We start from the raw sequence: 16,139 nt of genomic DNA on the forward strand, positions 1-16,139 counted from the left end.
ATGCAGGAGAGAAGGAACTGCCCAAGATCCAAAGCATACCACCTCATCTGTGAAACACGGTGGTGGGGGTGTTATGGCCTGGGCATGTATGGCTGCTGAAGTACTGGCTCACTTATCTTCATTGATGATACAACTGCTAATGGTAGCAGCATGATGAATTCTGAAGTGTATAGACACATCCTATCTGCTCAAGTTCAAACAAATGCCTCAAAACTAATTGGCCGGCGGTTCATTCCACAGCAAGACAATGATTCCAAACATACTGCTAAAGCAACAAAGGAGTTTTTCAAAGCTAAAAAATGATCAATTCTCGAGTTGCCTCGTCAATCACCCGATCTGAACCCAATTGAGCTTCCTTTTATATGGTGAAGAGAAAACTGATGGGGACTAGCCCCCAAAACAAGCATAAGCTAAAGATGACTGCAATACAGGCCTGGCAGAGCATCACCAGGAAAGACACCCAGCAACTGGTGATGTCCATGAATAACAGACTTCAAGCAGTCATTGCATGCAAAGGATATGCAACAAAATATTACACATGACTACTTTCATTTACATGACATTACTGTGCCCCAAACATTATGGTGCCCTAAATTGGGGGGGACTATGTCTAAACACTGCTGTAATTTCTACCTGGTGAAACCAAAATGTATACAAACAGCCTTTATTAAAATCTGACAATGTGCACATTAACCACATGTGATTTTTTTCTATTACAAATCTCAAATTGTGGAGTACAGAGGCAAATAAATAAATGTTGGGTCCCAAACATTATGGAGAACACTGTTGGTGACCAATGCTGAATTTCAAACTGATTTTTCAGTATTCATAAAATTATGAAGAGTCTTTATTTAAGTATGGAATGATTAATACAAGCCCATGAATTGGATTATAAAGCATTGCCTTATGATACTCAAGCAGCACTTTGACGCTCCATGTTGGCGTTTGCATCTCAAGGGCAGGATAGTCGGTATTATGCTTTTATTCTTCGGAGGAATAAACACACATGCTCTCATACGTCGGTGTTGCTTTAACCGGAAGAGAAGACTTTTATTTTGTTTTCATATGCATTTTATATCTGGTACACCGGTAGTGACGTCAGTATAAGAGCACATCTAAACAGTTTCGGTTTAACATCCAACACCCCCACTTGCTCTTATGCTGTGCATTACATTTAACAACATATACAACATAACTTAATCTGATTACATTCTCTGTATCACCATATTTTACACATTTACAGTGTTCAACCTTTCAAAAAAAATAATTTTGTTGTTATGATTTTACACTTCAAACATATAATCCCTGAATTTCTCAGTTTTAAACTTTGTTGCAGGCTTAGTTAAGATATCTGCAACCATGTCTGCTGTTGGACAATACTCAATGATTACTTTCTTATCACTGAGTGCAGACCGAATGATATGATACCTAATGTCGATATGTTTGCATCTTTGTCGGTTCACTGGGTTCTTTGAGGACAATCAAGGTGCGATTGCATTATCAAAGATTTTCACTGGATCGTACTGGCAATCTTTGTCCATTCCTTTCAATAGCTGCACAAGATACAAGCTCTCTTGTGTAGTAGCCGCCATTGCCATATATTCGGCTTCACATGTGGATAAGGCTTACTGTCTGCTGTTTCTTGGATTTCCATGAAATAACAGGCCCATTTTCAGACAAACTAAAACAATATCCTGTTGTGCTTCGCCTGTCATTTTGATCTGCCGCCCAGTCAGTGTCACTGTATGCAACAAGTTTGGGTTTTTCCTCTCTTTTCTTGTAACACAGCTCCTGGTTTATAGTACCCTTTAAGTACCTCAACACATGTTTGGTAGTTATCCTATGTTGTTCTTTAGGCTCTGCTAGATATTGTGACAGTTTACTGACAATCCAGCTTAAATCAGGCCTTGTACATGTCATCACATATATCAAGCTGCCTGCCACTTCCCTGTATTGTGTTGGATTAACAGGCTCATCATCATCATAAAAGTTTTGTTTCTGTTCACATGGAGTTGACCTTGTTTTACAGTCAGACATTCCAAACTTCTCCAGTATTTTTGCTATGTACCTCTTTTGGTTCATTTTTATTTCTCCCATTGTCTGTGAAAAATCAATGCCTAGAAAATGTCTAAGTTTCCCAAGATCTTTCATCTTAAACTTTGCACTTAGCATTTCTTTCACACCATTGAGAGATTCTTTATCACTGGCAGCAATAATTAGGTCGTCAACCCACATGATCAGAATTATTCTCTCATTTTCACTCTTTACTGTACACGCAGTGATCTGCTGGATTTTGTGCGAAACCATTTTTACTGAGATGATCATGCAGCATCTTGTTCCAGTTCCGTCCTGACTGTTTCAGTCCATACAGTGATTTGTTAAGTTTGCAGACCAGCTTTTTACCTGTGTCTGTTTTCACTTCAAATCCTTCAGGTTGTTCAATATACAGCTCACAATCAATTGGAGCATGTAGATAAGCTGTTTTCACATCCATCTGGTGTAATTCCAAATCGTACTGAGCTGCTAGCTGCATCAGACTGCGCACTGATGTCATGTTAGCTGTTGGGGAAAACGTCTCCTTGTAATCTATTCCTACTACTTGACTATACCCCTTTGCAACATACCTGGCTTTGTATGTCTCAGTCTTATCTGAAGATTCTTTTACTGCAAACACCCACTTCCCCCCCACTGCATTTTTGCCCTGTGGTATTGTGGTTAGAGTGTATGTGTCATTTTCTTTGAGAGATTTGATTTCCTCCTTCATGGCTTTAGCCCAAATGTCAGATTTTGATGAGCTCATAGCTTCTTTGAAGGTTTGTGGAACATTATACATCACTCTGTAGCAGTAGTCTACATTTACATTTATCTGGTCATCCTCTTTTACTTTACACTCATAGTTTCATAAGTACTGTGGGCTTTTCCTTTCTCTCTTAGGATAGCGTGTGCTCTGACTATTTTCACCCTGTCCAGTTTGAGTGTTGCTATCACTCTCAGTAGTATCCGTGTGTGACTTCAGTGTCACTTCTGGACTCTGATCAGTCACCTCTGCGTTTGGTCTGGGGGATGTTAATCTCTTCCCAGGATGGTCATCATGACTCATCTCCATATCTGTCTGAGTTTGGCATTCAGTTACACTTTTTGTTATGAACTTCACTAGTCTGTTTTTGAGAACTCACCCTGTCTCTGGGTAGTAGACTAAGTATGCAGGGCTGTTTTTGTCATAACCTACAAAAATCCCTTTTTCACATCTTGAGTCTAACTTCTTTTTGACTTGTTTGTATGAGAAACAGACTGATCCAAACTTCTTCATTTTTGAAAGATTAGGCTTTCTGCCTGTCACCATGTAGTGTGGAGTCTGACCAACACGTTTGTTGTAGCATCTGTTGCGGATTACTGCAGCAGTCATTACAGCATATGTCCACAATTCTTTCGGTAGGTTACTCTCGAGTAGCATGCACCTTGCCATTTCAAATAACGTTCTCCAGTTTCTCTCAGCTGTCCCATTTTGATGGGGGGAGTAAGGTGCGGAGGTTTCATGCCTTATGGCATTTCTACTGAGCAATGATTGGAAATCTGCTGCTGTGAACTCTGTGCCATTATCAGATCTTATGCACTTAATTTTTCCATAGGGGGCCACGTCCGCTATGAACTTTTCTGTAGCTTTTATAGTGTCACGTTTTGTTTTCAAGAAGTAAACAAACACTTCTCCTGAGTAGTCATCTGTGAAAGTTTGTATGTATTTGTATCCATCTTTTGCTTCTGGCTCTATAGGGCCAGCCAAATCAGTATGCACTAACTCAAGTGCTTCTTTAGCCCTTACATCTGGCTCTCTGTTCCTGCTCTGTGCAAATTTGCTTTTTATACAGACCTCACAGTTGAGTTTGGACTTATCAACTTTACCTTTGATTTTCATGCCCACTGTTACCCTCTCTAACTGTGATACATCATCATAGTTACAGTGACCAAGTATCTCGTGACATGTTTGAATATCATAACACCCGTGACATTCGTCATTAGTTTTATGACTTACAGTGTTTAGATAGTATAGTCTGTCGTACTCCTTAATGTCGAACTTGGTACCGTTCTTGTGGATGAGCTCGTTGCTGCCTTGGCGAAAGATCACTGAAGCTCCGGTGGTCGTTGCTGCCTTGACAGAGAAGATGTCCTGTGGGAATGATGGGATGTACAACGCCTTTCTCAGCGTCGTCCTCACACGACGGCCCTCGCTGTCTCTCAGGTACACCTCTGCTTTGCCTTTCCTCTGTGCGACACCGCTCGTCCTTGTCCCGTCAGCCAACTCGATGAAGTGTTTGGCGGGCTGGAAAGTCTCATCAAAGTTCTTAAACTTTTCAATGTCTGTGATTATGTGTGATGTTGCGCCCGTGTCGACCATAAGCCCTTTACGAGTCTCTTCACTTGCCTGGCAGTCATTTATTTTGAATGCAAATGTGTGGTCGTTGTAGTCGGATGCTTGTTTCACGTTGTCTCGCTTTTTCTTTCTGCAGTTTGCCTCCTTATGAGTGGGGCTCTTGCAAAAACTGCACCACTGTCTCTGTTCTTTACCGCTGCGCTCTCCGCTGCATTCCCACGCTTTGTGTCCCGTCTGACCGCAGTTGTAGCAGGTGAATGTCTTCTCTGAGCCTTTAGTCCTTTCTTTCACCCAGCCTCTTGCTTTCATTACGTTGTCGTCACTCATATGGCCGCTAAATCTTTCAGTGCTCTCGTAGCTTCTCAACTTGGTCTTAAACTCACCAAAAGTTGTCTTCTCATCACCCTGTGTTATGTGGATGGCAAATGGCTTAAATGTCTCTGGCAAGCCTTTCAGAATCATGGCAATCAGCAGCCCGTCACTAAGAGTCTCTCCGGCTTTTCTTAGTGCTGTAATCGCCGTTTCTACACGAATAATGTATTCTGTTACACTTTCGTTTATGGCCTTTTTCAGCGACGTCAGCTCGGTGTAGAGGCCGATCACTCACGGCTTCCCTGTGTCCGCGTAATGGCTCCTCAGTAGCTGCAACGCTTTTCTCCCGTCGTCCGCCGCTTCTCTCATAATGAGCGACAAACTTTTGTCGTCTAGCACTTGTATCAGCTCGGCGTAGGCTTTTTCGTTTTTCTCGGCTTCCCCGTCGTCTTCTTCGTCGGTAGCCGGCTCGTTCAGAATTGTTGACTTTAAGCCTTGTAGCCGCAGGTGGCCTAAAAACTTTGTTTCCCATAATTCGTAATTCTTTTCATCTCCGTCGAAGCATAATCTGTTCCATCGGCTTCCACCATCCCTCCTGGGCCCATAACCTGTTGGCGTTTGCATCTCAAGGGCAGGATAGTCGGTATTATGCTTTTATTCTTCGGAGGAATAAACACACATGCTCTCATACGTCGGTGTTGCTTTAACCGGAAGAGAAGACTTTTATTTTGTTTTCATATGCATTTTATATCTGGTACACCGGTAGTGACGTCAGTATAAGAGCACATCTAAACAGTTTCGGTTTAACATCCAACACTCCAGTTAATGCAACTGTCCCACAGCTCTAACAACCAAAATGTATATGCATTCTCCCACAATTCTGATATTTTATCTCTGGACTTTGTCCAACCATCTCCCTATCAAATAACTCTTATTAGTGTTAGCCTATTACCTGCCAGGCTTTGACCTGTCCCTCCTCTCTTCCATCTCCCCCTCCCCTTACATTTAGTCTGAAGATGGGTACTGACCTGAAACATCACCATTCCCTGTTCCCCTGAGATGTTGCCTGACTCACTGAGTTACTCCAGCACTGTCTTCTTTTATAAAACAGCATCTGCAGCTACTTGTTTCTGTACTTCACTTCTGTATCTCATCTCCACATAGGAAGTGAATCCCTCATTTAACTCTTGCGGTGCCCGGATTGGATCTCATTTTGCTGTGTCAGATGCAATGAAATGGTGTATAAAAAATAATCACCTAACACTTACAGCACAGTATAAATCCACTGAACTCTCCAATTCACACTGCCTTGAAGATAGAACGATCAAGCAATCCACACTTCCCCACCCTCTCTCCTAGCTCTGCAAACTTTCCTTTCAGAGAATTCATTTAAGAACTAACCAATTTTTGGCCAACAGAATCCACATTATGTTTTAGTGAGTGTATATAAGGTTTGGATGTCAACCTAACATGAAAGCATGTACTATTCTGCTCAAACGAGCTATGGGAAGTAACTATATTCTTACCATAACCTAGCTTGGATAGGTGATTTCTTGAAGGCAGGCTTGATGCAGCTATTACTCTACGTTCATCAGGTATTACAGCAGGACATGAAGCTGAAAACAAGCATTGAAATGTTTCTTGTGAACAGCAGGTTTATCAATAAAATCAATGTCATCACAACATGGATACAGATTTTTCAGTACGCCCACCCCTATAATCTGGACAAAATTACGACTCAGTTGAAGTTTCCTCACGGCCACAGATAGCATTGCAAGTGGCAAGCGATCTTTCCGGTCATATCCCTCTGTCATGATAGAATTAATATCCTCTTAAACTTCTCTCCCAACTGTTTCGCAAAGCCAACCCTTGTTTTAACGATCCCCTTATAACAGACATTGGACATAGCGGACGGATCTGCTGACTCATCCCCGACTCATATTGTCTCCCTGGCAGTTTAGAGTTCTCCTTGCGACCCCACTTCCGACTCACAAGGTGCACCAGCAAGCCCTTCTTCACCTACTGAAAGGACACAAAGTGCTGGAGTAATTCAGCGGGTCAGGATCTCTGGAGAACATGAATAGGTGACATTGGGACTCTTCCTCAGAGTGAATAAAGCTCTGTTCAGTCGGCTGAGTTAATACATCACTTTTTAGCATCACTTTAAAACCAGGCACTGATGCATCTGGTCTACAACAGCAAGCCCTTCTTCACCGGTTCACGTGCCTGTTGTTGCGGCTCACGTTGTAGCCCCTAGCAGGCTGCGCTTTCAACAGCCTGGCCCCAACAACTGAACGTGCTTGGACACCGTGGATCTCCCTCCCTTCCCATCTGCAGGTGCTTCCAATGTGAAGTATGTCAGTGACTCTGGGCAAAGGACTCCGTGCATTTACCCGATCTATTCCTCTCATGATCTTGTACACCTCTATAAGATGACCCCCTCACCCTCCTACTCTTCAAGGAATAGAGTCCAAGTCTGGACAACCTCTCCCAATAGCTCAGGACCTCGAGTCCCGATAACATCCTCGTAAATCTTCTCTGCACCCTTTCCAGCTTGACTACATCTTTCCTATAACATGGTGATCAAAACTGAACACAATACTCTACATGTGGCCTCACTAATGTCTTATACAACTGTAACATGACTTCCCAAATTCTATACTCAATACTCTGACTGATACCTTCAAAGTGGGTCTTACCCCAATACAGAATTTTAATTTGTGAGCCCGGCCTGTCTCTATCCATTAGTATCTTAAACATAATAGAACAGTGATATCTGGTCCCAAAAGGCTCATCCACAAACACTTCATCAAGCGTTGCCCTTTCCTGTGTAGGGCCCTCTACATATTGAACTTTCCTGAACACATTTGACAAATTCTGCCCCATCTAAACCTTTTGTACCAGGACATTCCCAGTCAATATTGAGAAAGCCAAAATCCCCTACTACGACAAACTATTAGCCCTGCAGCTGCCTGCAATCTCCTGGCATCTTTGCTCTTCTAATTCCAGTTGACTATTTGGGGGCCTGTAGTACACTCCCAACAATGTGATCACCCCTTTCTTGTTTATCAGCTCCACCCATATAGCCTCTTACAGTTAAAGTGCAACCCATTCCTCTTATACAGGTCGTCTCTGCCCTAGGAGAGATCCTAATGGTCCAGAAATCTAAATCCCTGTCCCCTGCACCAACATGTTCATCTCCTCTATCTTCCAGTTCCTACCCTCACGAGCATATGGCGCTGGAAGCAATACAGACGTCACTACCTTGAGGTCCTGCATTTTAGCCTTTACCCAACTTTTCCTCATATCACAGAACCTTCTTTTTCCTACCCATGTCAGTTGGGCCAACATGCATGACGACTTCCAGCTGCTCCCCCTCCCCTTGAGAATTTCATAGTCACTCCGAGACATCCTGGACCTTGGCATCAGAGAGGCAGCACACAATCCTGGAGTCTCGACTGACAATAGACAATAGGTGCAGGAGTAGACCATTCGGCCTTATGAGCTAGCACCGCCAATCACTGTGATCATGGCAGATCATCCACAATCAGTACCCCGTTCCTGCCTTCTCCCTTTGACTCTGCTATAGACAATAGGTGCAGGAGTAGGCCATTCGGCCCTTCGAGCCAGCACCACCATTCAATGTGATCATGGCTGATCATTCTCAATCAGTACCCCATTCCTGCCTTCTCCCCATACCCCCTGACTCCGCTATCTTTAAGAGCTCGATCTAACTCTCTCTTGAAAGCATCCAGAGAATTGGCCTCCACTGCCTTCTGAGGCAGAGAATTCAACAAACTCACAACTCTGAGTGAAAATGTTTTTCCTCATCTCCATTCGAAATGGCCTCACCCTTATTCTTAAACTGTGGCCCCTGGTTCTGGACATGTCCCCCAACATCGGGAACATGTTTCCTGCCTCTAGCGTGTCCAACCCCTTAATAATCTTATATGTTTCAAAATGATCCCCTCTCAACCGTCTAAATTCCAGTGTATTCAAGCCCAGTCGCTCCATTCTTTTAACATACGACAGTCCCGTCACCCCGGGAATTAACCTCGTGAACCAATGCTGCACTCCCTCAATAGCAAGAATGTCCTTCCTCAAATTTGGAGGAATATTCCAGGTGTGGTCACACTAGGGCCCCGTACAACTGCAGAAGGATCTCTTTGCTCCTATGCTCAATTCCCCTTGTTATGAAGGCCAACATGCCATGAGCTTTCTTCACTGCCTGCTATGTCTGCATGCTTACTTTCAGTGGCTGATGAACAAGGACACCCAGATCTCATTGTACTTCCCCTTTTCCTAACTTGATATCGGTCAGATAATAATCTGCCTTCCTCTCTCTCTGTCCCTCCCCCACCCTAGTTCTCCGACTAGCTTCACTGTCCTTCTGATTAATTTTACTGATTGTATGTCTTATTGTCACCTTCCCCAAAGCTAACAATGTACCATTTATGGCGAGTCTGGAGGCTTGTACCTTGTTAAAGAAGTTTATTGCGGCAGCAATATTCAATTACAAAGGATAACAAACGAGATTACAGACAACCATTAACTCAAACTGTTCACATCAAAGTTCTCTTCCCACTGCCTGGTTTTGGGCCCCAAAACCACCACGTGACCTAGCTGGCCAATCAGCGGGTTCGACTCTCAGGACCAATCCCTATGGTCGCTACATGACCCCCCCCCAGAACCCGAGGTATGGAAACTAGCAGGGAGCCGGATTTCGCGACCAGAACGAGTAAGGAGAGGGGCTGCCGGAACCACAGGAGCAGGGGATCCCGGATCAGGTGGAATCGCAGGACGGCCCCGCCGAGGCGGCTGACCGACCAGGACATGGCGGCCCTGATCCAAGTGTGCAGGTTTGAGCCTGGACACAGAGACGAGCTCACTCCTGCCCCCAACATCTAAGGTGAAGGTGACCGTCCCTTTACGCAACACGCGGAACGGTCCTTCATAGACCCTCTGTAACGGGGAACGATGGGCATCTCTCCGCAGAAACACAAATTCACAGTCCTTCAAGGCAGGCGGGTCATGCACCATGGAACACCCGTGACGTGAAGTAGGAACCGGAGCCAGGGAACCCACTCGCGCCCGGAGGGATGCTAAAACCGACGGAACCGAGGGCTGCTGACCAGAGGACTCCGGAAGGAAATCCCCGGGCACTCTGAGTGGCGAGCCATATACCAGTTCCGCGGACGAAGTTCCGAGATCCTGCTTAGGAGCAGTACGGATGCCCAAAAGGACCCAGGGGAGCTGGTCTACCCAGTCAGGGCCGTCCAGCCGCGCACTGAGGGCCGCCTTAAGTTGCCTGTGAAACCTCTCCACGAGCTCATTAGCCTGTGGGTGGTACGTCGTGGTCTGCTGCAACCGGGAACCGTACAGCTCCGCTAGCGTAGCCCAAAGGGCAGAGGTGAACTGGGAACCCCGGTCGGTGGTAATGACGGACGGCACACCGAAACGGGCCACCCAATGGAGGGCCAGGGCCCGGGCACAAGAGGTGGCGGAGGTGTCGGACAACGGGAAGGCCTCCGGCCAACGTGTAAATCGGTCAACCACCGTGAGTAGGTGAGTGTAGCCCCTGGAGGAAGGTAAAGGCCCAACTAAATCAACATGAATATGAAAAAAACGGACCGCAGGGACCGCAAACTGCTGCACCGGAGGTTGGACATGCCGGTGAACTTTAGCGGTCTGGCAGGGAACACAGGAACGGGCCCAAGCGGCTACTTGTTTCCGCAGGCCATGCCACACAAACCTAGCGGCCACTAAGGTAGAGGTGGAGCGGATGGACGGGTGCGCCAGCCCATGAATGGCATCAAACACCCGGCGCTGAAGGGCGGCCGGCACCACCGGCCTAGGGCGGGGAAGGGAAACATCACACCAGACTTTTGTACCCGCAAGCCACTTGGGCCAACTTCAACCCCGAAGTGGTGGACTGGTATGCTGAGGCAGTGTCTGCCAGGCGCTGTGCCTCCGCAAGCTCCTGGAAATCCACCTCGCATTCCACCGCTGAAATTGGGGAAATGGCTGGCCGGGACAGGGCATCAGCAACGGCATTAAGCTTACCCGCGACGTGTCGGACATCGGTAGTAAACTCTGAGATGGCAGTCAGGTGCCGCTGCTGGCGGGCCGACCACGGGTCGGACACTTTCGAAAAAGCAAAAGTCAATGGTTTGTGGTCCGTAAAGGCCACAAATGGGCGGCCTTCTAGAAAATACATAAAGTGGCGGACAGCTAAATAGAGAGCCAGAAGCTCTCGGTCAAAGGCGCTATACTTCAGCTCAGCCGGATTAAGCTGTCGGCTGAAAAACGGCAAGGGCTGCCAACTGCCATCTTCCTGCTGTTCCAAAACCCCTCCCACCGCCACGTCCGACGCATCGACCGTCAGGGCCATGGGGGCGGAGGCGCTTGGGTGGACGAGCATGGTGGCATCTGCCAGCCAATTTAGCTGCCTCAATGGCCGTCTCAGCGGCCGCGGACCACTCCAACTCGACAGGTTTGCCTGTGAGACACTGGAAGAGCGGACGCATGACCCGTGCCGCTGCCGGTACGAACCTATGGTAGAAATTCACCATGCCCACGAACTCCTGTAACCCCTTCACTGTGGTGGGTCGCGGGAAGGCACGGACAGCCTCCACTTTTTCGGGCAAAGGAGTGGCGCCGGCAGAGGTGATCCGGTGTCCTAAGAAATCAATAGAGTGGAGGCCAAATTGACACTTGGAGGGGTGGATGATGAGCCCGTGGTCTTGAAGCCGCCGGAACACGGTCCGCAAATGGACCAGGTGTTCCTGCTCCGAGCGACTGGCGACCAGGATATCATCCAAATAAATGAAAACAAAAGACAAATCCCGACCAACATGGTCCATAAGCCGCTGGAAAGCCTGTGCCACGTTCTTCAAACCGAAATGCATACGCAACTATTCGAACAACCCGAACGGAGTGATCGTGGCAGTCTTTGGAATGTCTTCCGGACGCACAGGAATCTGGTGGTAGCCCCGCATCAAATCAATTTTGGAGAATACCATGGCACCTTCCAGCCCAGACGAGAAGTCCTGGATGTGCGGTATGGGGTAGCGGTCTGCCGTGGTGACGGCGTTAAGGCGTCGGTAATCTCCACATGGTCTCCACGCCCCAGATGCTTTGGAGACCATATGCAACGGAGAGGCCCACGGGCTGTCGGACCGACGGACAATGCCCATTCGTTCCATCTTCTGGAATTCTGCACGCGCCACCACCAGTTTGTCCGGCGGCAACCTCCGGGCCCGAGCGAAAACGGGGGGCCCCTCGGTGGGAATGTGATGGACAACGCCGTGCCGGGCAGAAGGGGCGTCGAAACGCTGAACGAGCATCTCCGGAAACTCAGCCAGGACCGCAGCATACGGGTCGGAGGCCGCGACAATGGCCTGGACAGTCGGGCTGGGCGGGGTGGCCGGCGGTTGAGTAGCGGGCTCATCGCTGCTAGCGGAGGGTCGAATCCCTTTACCTCGGACATCTGCAGGAGGGGAGGTGATGAACTGCATCACCCGCGCGTACGTCTCAGGTGGTAGAGCGCTGACCAGGTAATAATACTTTGTCTCGTCCACCGAGATGTTTCTCAGGTGGAACTGCGCTTCAGCATGGGCAAACCAAAGTTGTGGTTGATGCGCCCAAAACGGAGGAAGATGAACGCTGACCGCGTTTAGCTGCGGTACGCTGGGCTTTAGAACCAAAGAAGGGGCGTCTTGTCCCTCCATGGTAGATGATCGGCTAGATCACGTCGGGGTCACCAATATGGCGAGTCTGGAGGCTTGTACTTTGTTAAAGAAGTTTATTGCGCAGCAATATTCAATTACAAAGGATAACAAACGAGATTACAGACAACCATTAACTCAAACGGTTCACATCGAAGTTCTCTTCCCACTGCCTGGTTTTGGGCCCCAAAACCACCACGTGACCTAGCTGGCCAATCAGCGGGTTCGACTCTCAGGACCAATCCCTATGGTCACTACATATTGTACATTTCCTTATCATTGCCTGCTTTGATCTGTCGTTCACACCTTACCCTTCCATACCTCTAGTTTCCCTCCCCCCAATTCTGTCTGAAGAAGGGTCTCAACCTGAAACATTACTAATTCCTCTTCAGAAATATTGCCTGTCCCGCTGAGTTACTCCAGCATTTTGCATTAATAAAATATAACAATGTGCTCTAATGACCAATTAATTTCATAATTTTAATGTAAACATTCTTACCAATATCACTTAGCCATTATTATACATGCTTATTAACAAGAACAAATTCTGCAATGTCTGAATCAAATATTCAATCCCCAGTTTTTAAGTTATTTTTTTGAAAACTTACTGGAGGTTTTGTTCAGTTCGGTGTCCAGGAGCTCATCGAGAGCTAATTGTGCAGCATTAGCCTTTGCTTCTTTTTTATTTTGGCCCATTCCAGTTTTATATTCAACACTATCAACCACAGCACAGAATGCAAAGTACTGCCCAAATACATTGCCTGAAAAGTTAAATTTATTCATTTTAGCTGAGGAAAATCACTCCACCCTTGACAGGCAATTTTCTTGCAAGATATCTGCTGTAGAAAAGTAAGTTATATTTACCTGTAGCGACTGTTTCTTTCAAAATTAGCTGCATGCGCAACATCTGTGCATATTGATGCAAAGCTGAAACTGGATTGATCTCACCACGTCTGTATTTATCAATAAATTCCCGAGAAACTTTCTTGGGTGGTAATGCACTGTTTGAGAGTGATTTCGCCTGGTCAGCAAATTGCAACTTTGGGTACTGACCTGCAAAAACAAATGCATATAAAAAGTATAATGAATCAATCTATGATCAAAACATTACATTCTTTTACAGGTGAACTTGGATACGATAGACAAACAACAAATACCTACATTTATTTGAGCACTGTGCATGGCGATTAAAAAGCATTGTGATTAAAATCAGATGTGCAAGAGGCAACAATTGCAACCACCTAGAAAGCTTGCAGACTGTATAGCTGGAGATTAAGAAACAGGGAAATGAGAAACAAGATCATGGTGATAGTAACAAGAATGAAGATTTTTAACTGAGGTACTGTCAGTTCAGGTGCTCGAAAAGGATGGATGAATTGGTCTGGATTAAAGTTGACAACACGAGTGGAGATTATGATAAATGGAGAATAGATTAGTAAGAAAGCACTGCAGCAGTTATGCATACGGGCAAGATGACACACAAAGATGGAGTCAAAGAGCATTACAGATAAGGAAGTAAGCAGAATTGAAATATGGTTGAAAGTTCATCTTGCTGACAAATACACCAAAGGCTTCAAAATGTATTCCTCAGCTTCAGCCAATTGCCATCTAAGGATTGATCTAGGGAACTGGGCTTGTGGTAGGATACAAAGCTACCAGTAATAGTCTTCTCCACAACAAACTGGAGAAAACTGCTGCTTAGTTAGACTATGTCAGACTAGCAGTGAAAAATCAAAAATGAAGAAATCATGGCAAAATAAAATAGAGTAATAGAGTCAGCATAGGGCAGTCTGTTTGGAATTATGAATGCAAATTAAAAACGCTGAAAAGTAGATCAGACAGCGTTTGTGGAAAGAAAATCAGTGAATATTTCATATCCAGAAGAGTCCCAGGTCCAAAATAATTACTGTTTCTCTCTCCGTGGATGCTGCCAGATCTGTTGTATGTTTCCAGCATTTCTATTTCATTTCAGACCTTCAGCAGACATTTTTTTTAACTCTCACTTAAGGTAAAGCATGTTTAAAATTTTATTTAGGATTTTTTGAGGGAATTCTAACTAGGATAAAACTTTTGTATGTGCTCCCATCTGAGATGATGCTGTGTAACTTGGGTCTTAAAAAGGATAAAGCAGGGAATAACCAGTCACAAGGAATGTATTGACCTTTGAGCATAGCTTTTTGTCAGAGTAGCTACTGGCAGAAAAATCAGGCATGGATATTTGTAAGATGGAAGCATATTCCAGAGGTCTGAAAGGACAAAATGTTGATGTTTGTGTTTCTGAAAGGGGTGATGACAGCAGATTTGAAAGGAAAACGTTGGATAGAAATTACTCAAGCAAAAGGAACAGCTAAAATGCGGCGAATATCTGGCAGAAAATGTGCTGCAAAGTTTGCTCATGTTGCATTGGAAGCTTTGATGCAGCAGGTGGATATTCCTCATCTAAAGAAAGGCAAACACCTTCATAACACACAATAAGACACTTCAGGCACAGTGCAGAATAAAAAAATTAATGCAGAGGAGCAACATGTTCCAAGTAATCTTACAAGAGGCATCAAGGTAAGCCATGTTAATATTAATTGCCTTTATTAACCTGCAACATGCTAAACAAACTGAAGGGATTAAGTGGTATGCCAAGAGTTGGAAAACTTCAAAATGCTTCGAATGATGACACCTCTTGCACGGGATGTAGGGAGGACAATTTAAAAGAATTTACCTGAATTAGCACATCATATACCCAATAAATGTCACAAAGTTACGGGTGCAATTGAGAATAACTCCTTTTTAACAATGATAATTATTAATTGAATGCTATTTGGTCTTGAAAGCCAAATAGTTCAGTGTCATTCCAATATCCAACAATTTGATTTGAGAGATTTCAGGTCATTTATATTTTTGTCATTTCACTGGAACACATTCACTTTCAGGTTTCTAAAAAGAAAATGTTATTTAACTTTTCCTTAATATAAGAATGATATTGATACATGGATAGAACAAATAGATACAGTGAATTACCATTATTATTAAGGTGGCCAAGAACTGCCAGAAATCTTTCTTGACTATGAAACTAGAAATTAATTTATTGACCTGTAATTTGAATGACTCTGGATATATCCGTGTCTATATCATCTGCATTTCCACCTCGCGGTGTGAAAGTTACATTTAACATTTGTTGAGGAGGCTTTGGAGATATGTTCTTCTTCAAAATCTGAGCAAAACTAGGCTCTCCTGAGGCCTTACACCAGGCACTTTCAGTGGACATCCTGAAACAAAACATGGAACTAAGATGTTTAAATAGGAATAAATACCAATGTAAAACTTGTTGCAAGGAAAAACAGAGATTAAAGTGCACAATCATTCCACCTGGAAATGTAATTGCATGACAATATTTTTATCCACTTATGTTATGCAATGCAAGATTTGTTTTCTGCAGCAAAATACTATAGCAACCACTGTGCAGTTATTTCACATAACAAAAATTCAACTGGACATACGTACTGATATGATTGGGCCAACAAGGATGCATGGAAAGATGCTTATTTTGGAGTACTGCAAAGGAACCCACACTGAGTTGTCCAAGAGCAATTATCGTTGGGTGATCCCGGTTTTCCCAGCACAGCAATGGACTAGGATTCCTGCTGGCTGGTCCCTTATTTACCTTCCATACTTCAGCCCTTGCCTTACTTCCATCACTTCTCTTATAATACCGACATTCTGCCACTCTTAATCCTCAT

General features: G+C 44.9%; 1 protein-coding gene across 1 annotated transcript in view; it reads right to left on the reverse strand.

Moving 5' to 3' along the window:
- Window positions 1-15,668, reverse strand: part of adad1 (adenosine deaminase domain containing 1 (testis-specific)) — a 32,921-nt gene extending 17,253 nt beyond the window's left edge. The window contains exons 1-4 of the mRNA XM_078412103.1: window positions 15,493-15,668; window positions 13,273-13,461; window positions 13,017-13,169; window positions 6,208-6,297 (exon numbers count right to left, since the gene is read on the reverse strand). Coding sequence (XP_078268229.1) covers window positions 6,208-6,297; window positions 13,017-13,169; window positions 13,273-13,461; window positions 15,493-15,667 — 607 coding nt within the window. The 5' untranslated portion in view covers window position 15,668. The remainder of the gene's footprint in view (window positions 1-6,207; window positions 6,298-13,016; window positions 13,170-13,272; window positions 13,462-15,492) is intronic.
- Between the last annotated feature and the right edge of the window lie 471 nt (window positions 15,669-16,139).

This window comes from Rhinoraja longicauda, chromosome 1 (assembly GCF_053455715.1).
Source record: "Rhinoraja longicauda isolate Sanriku21f chromosome 1, sRhiLon1.1, whole genome shotgun sequence".
NCBI lineage: Eukaryota > Metazoa > Chordata > Chondrichthyes > Rajiformes > Arhynchobatidae > Rhinoraja > Rhinoraja longicauda.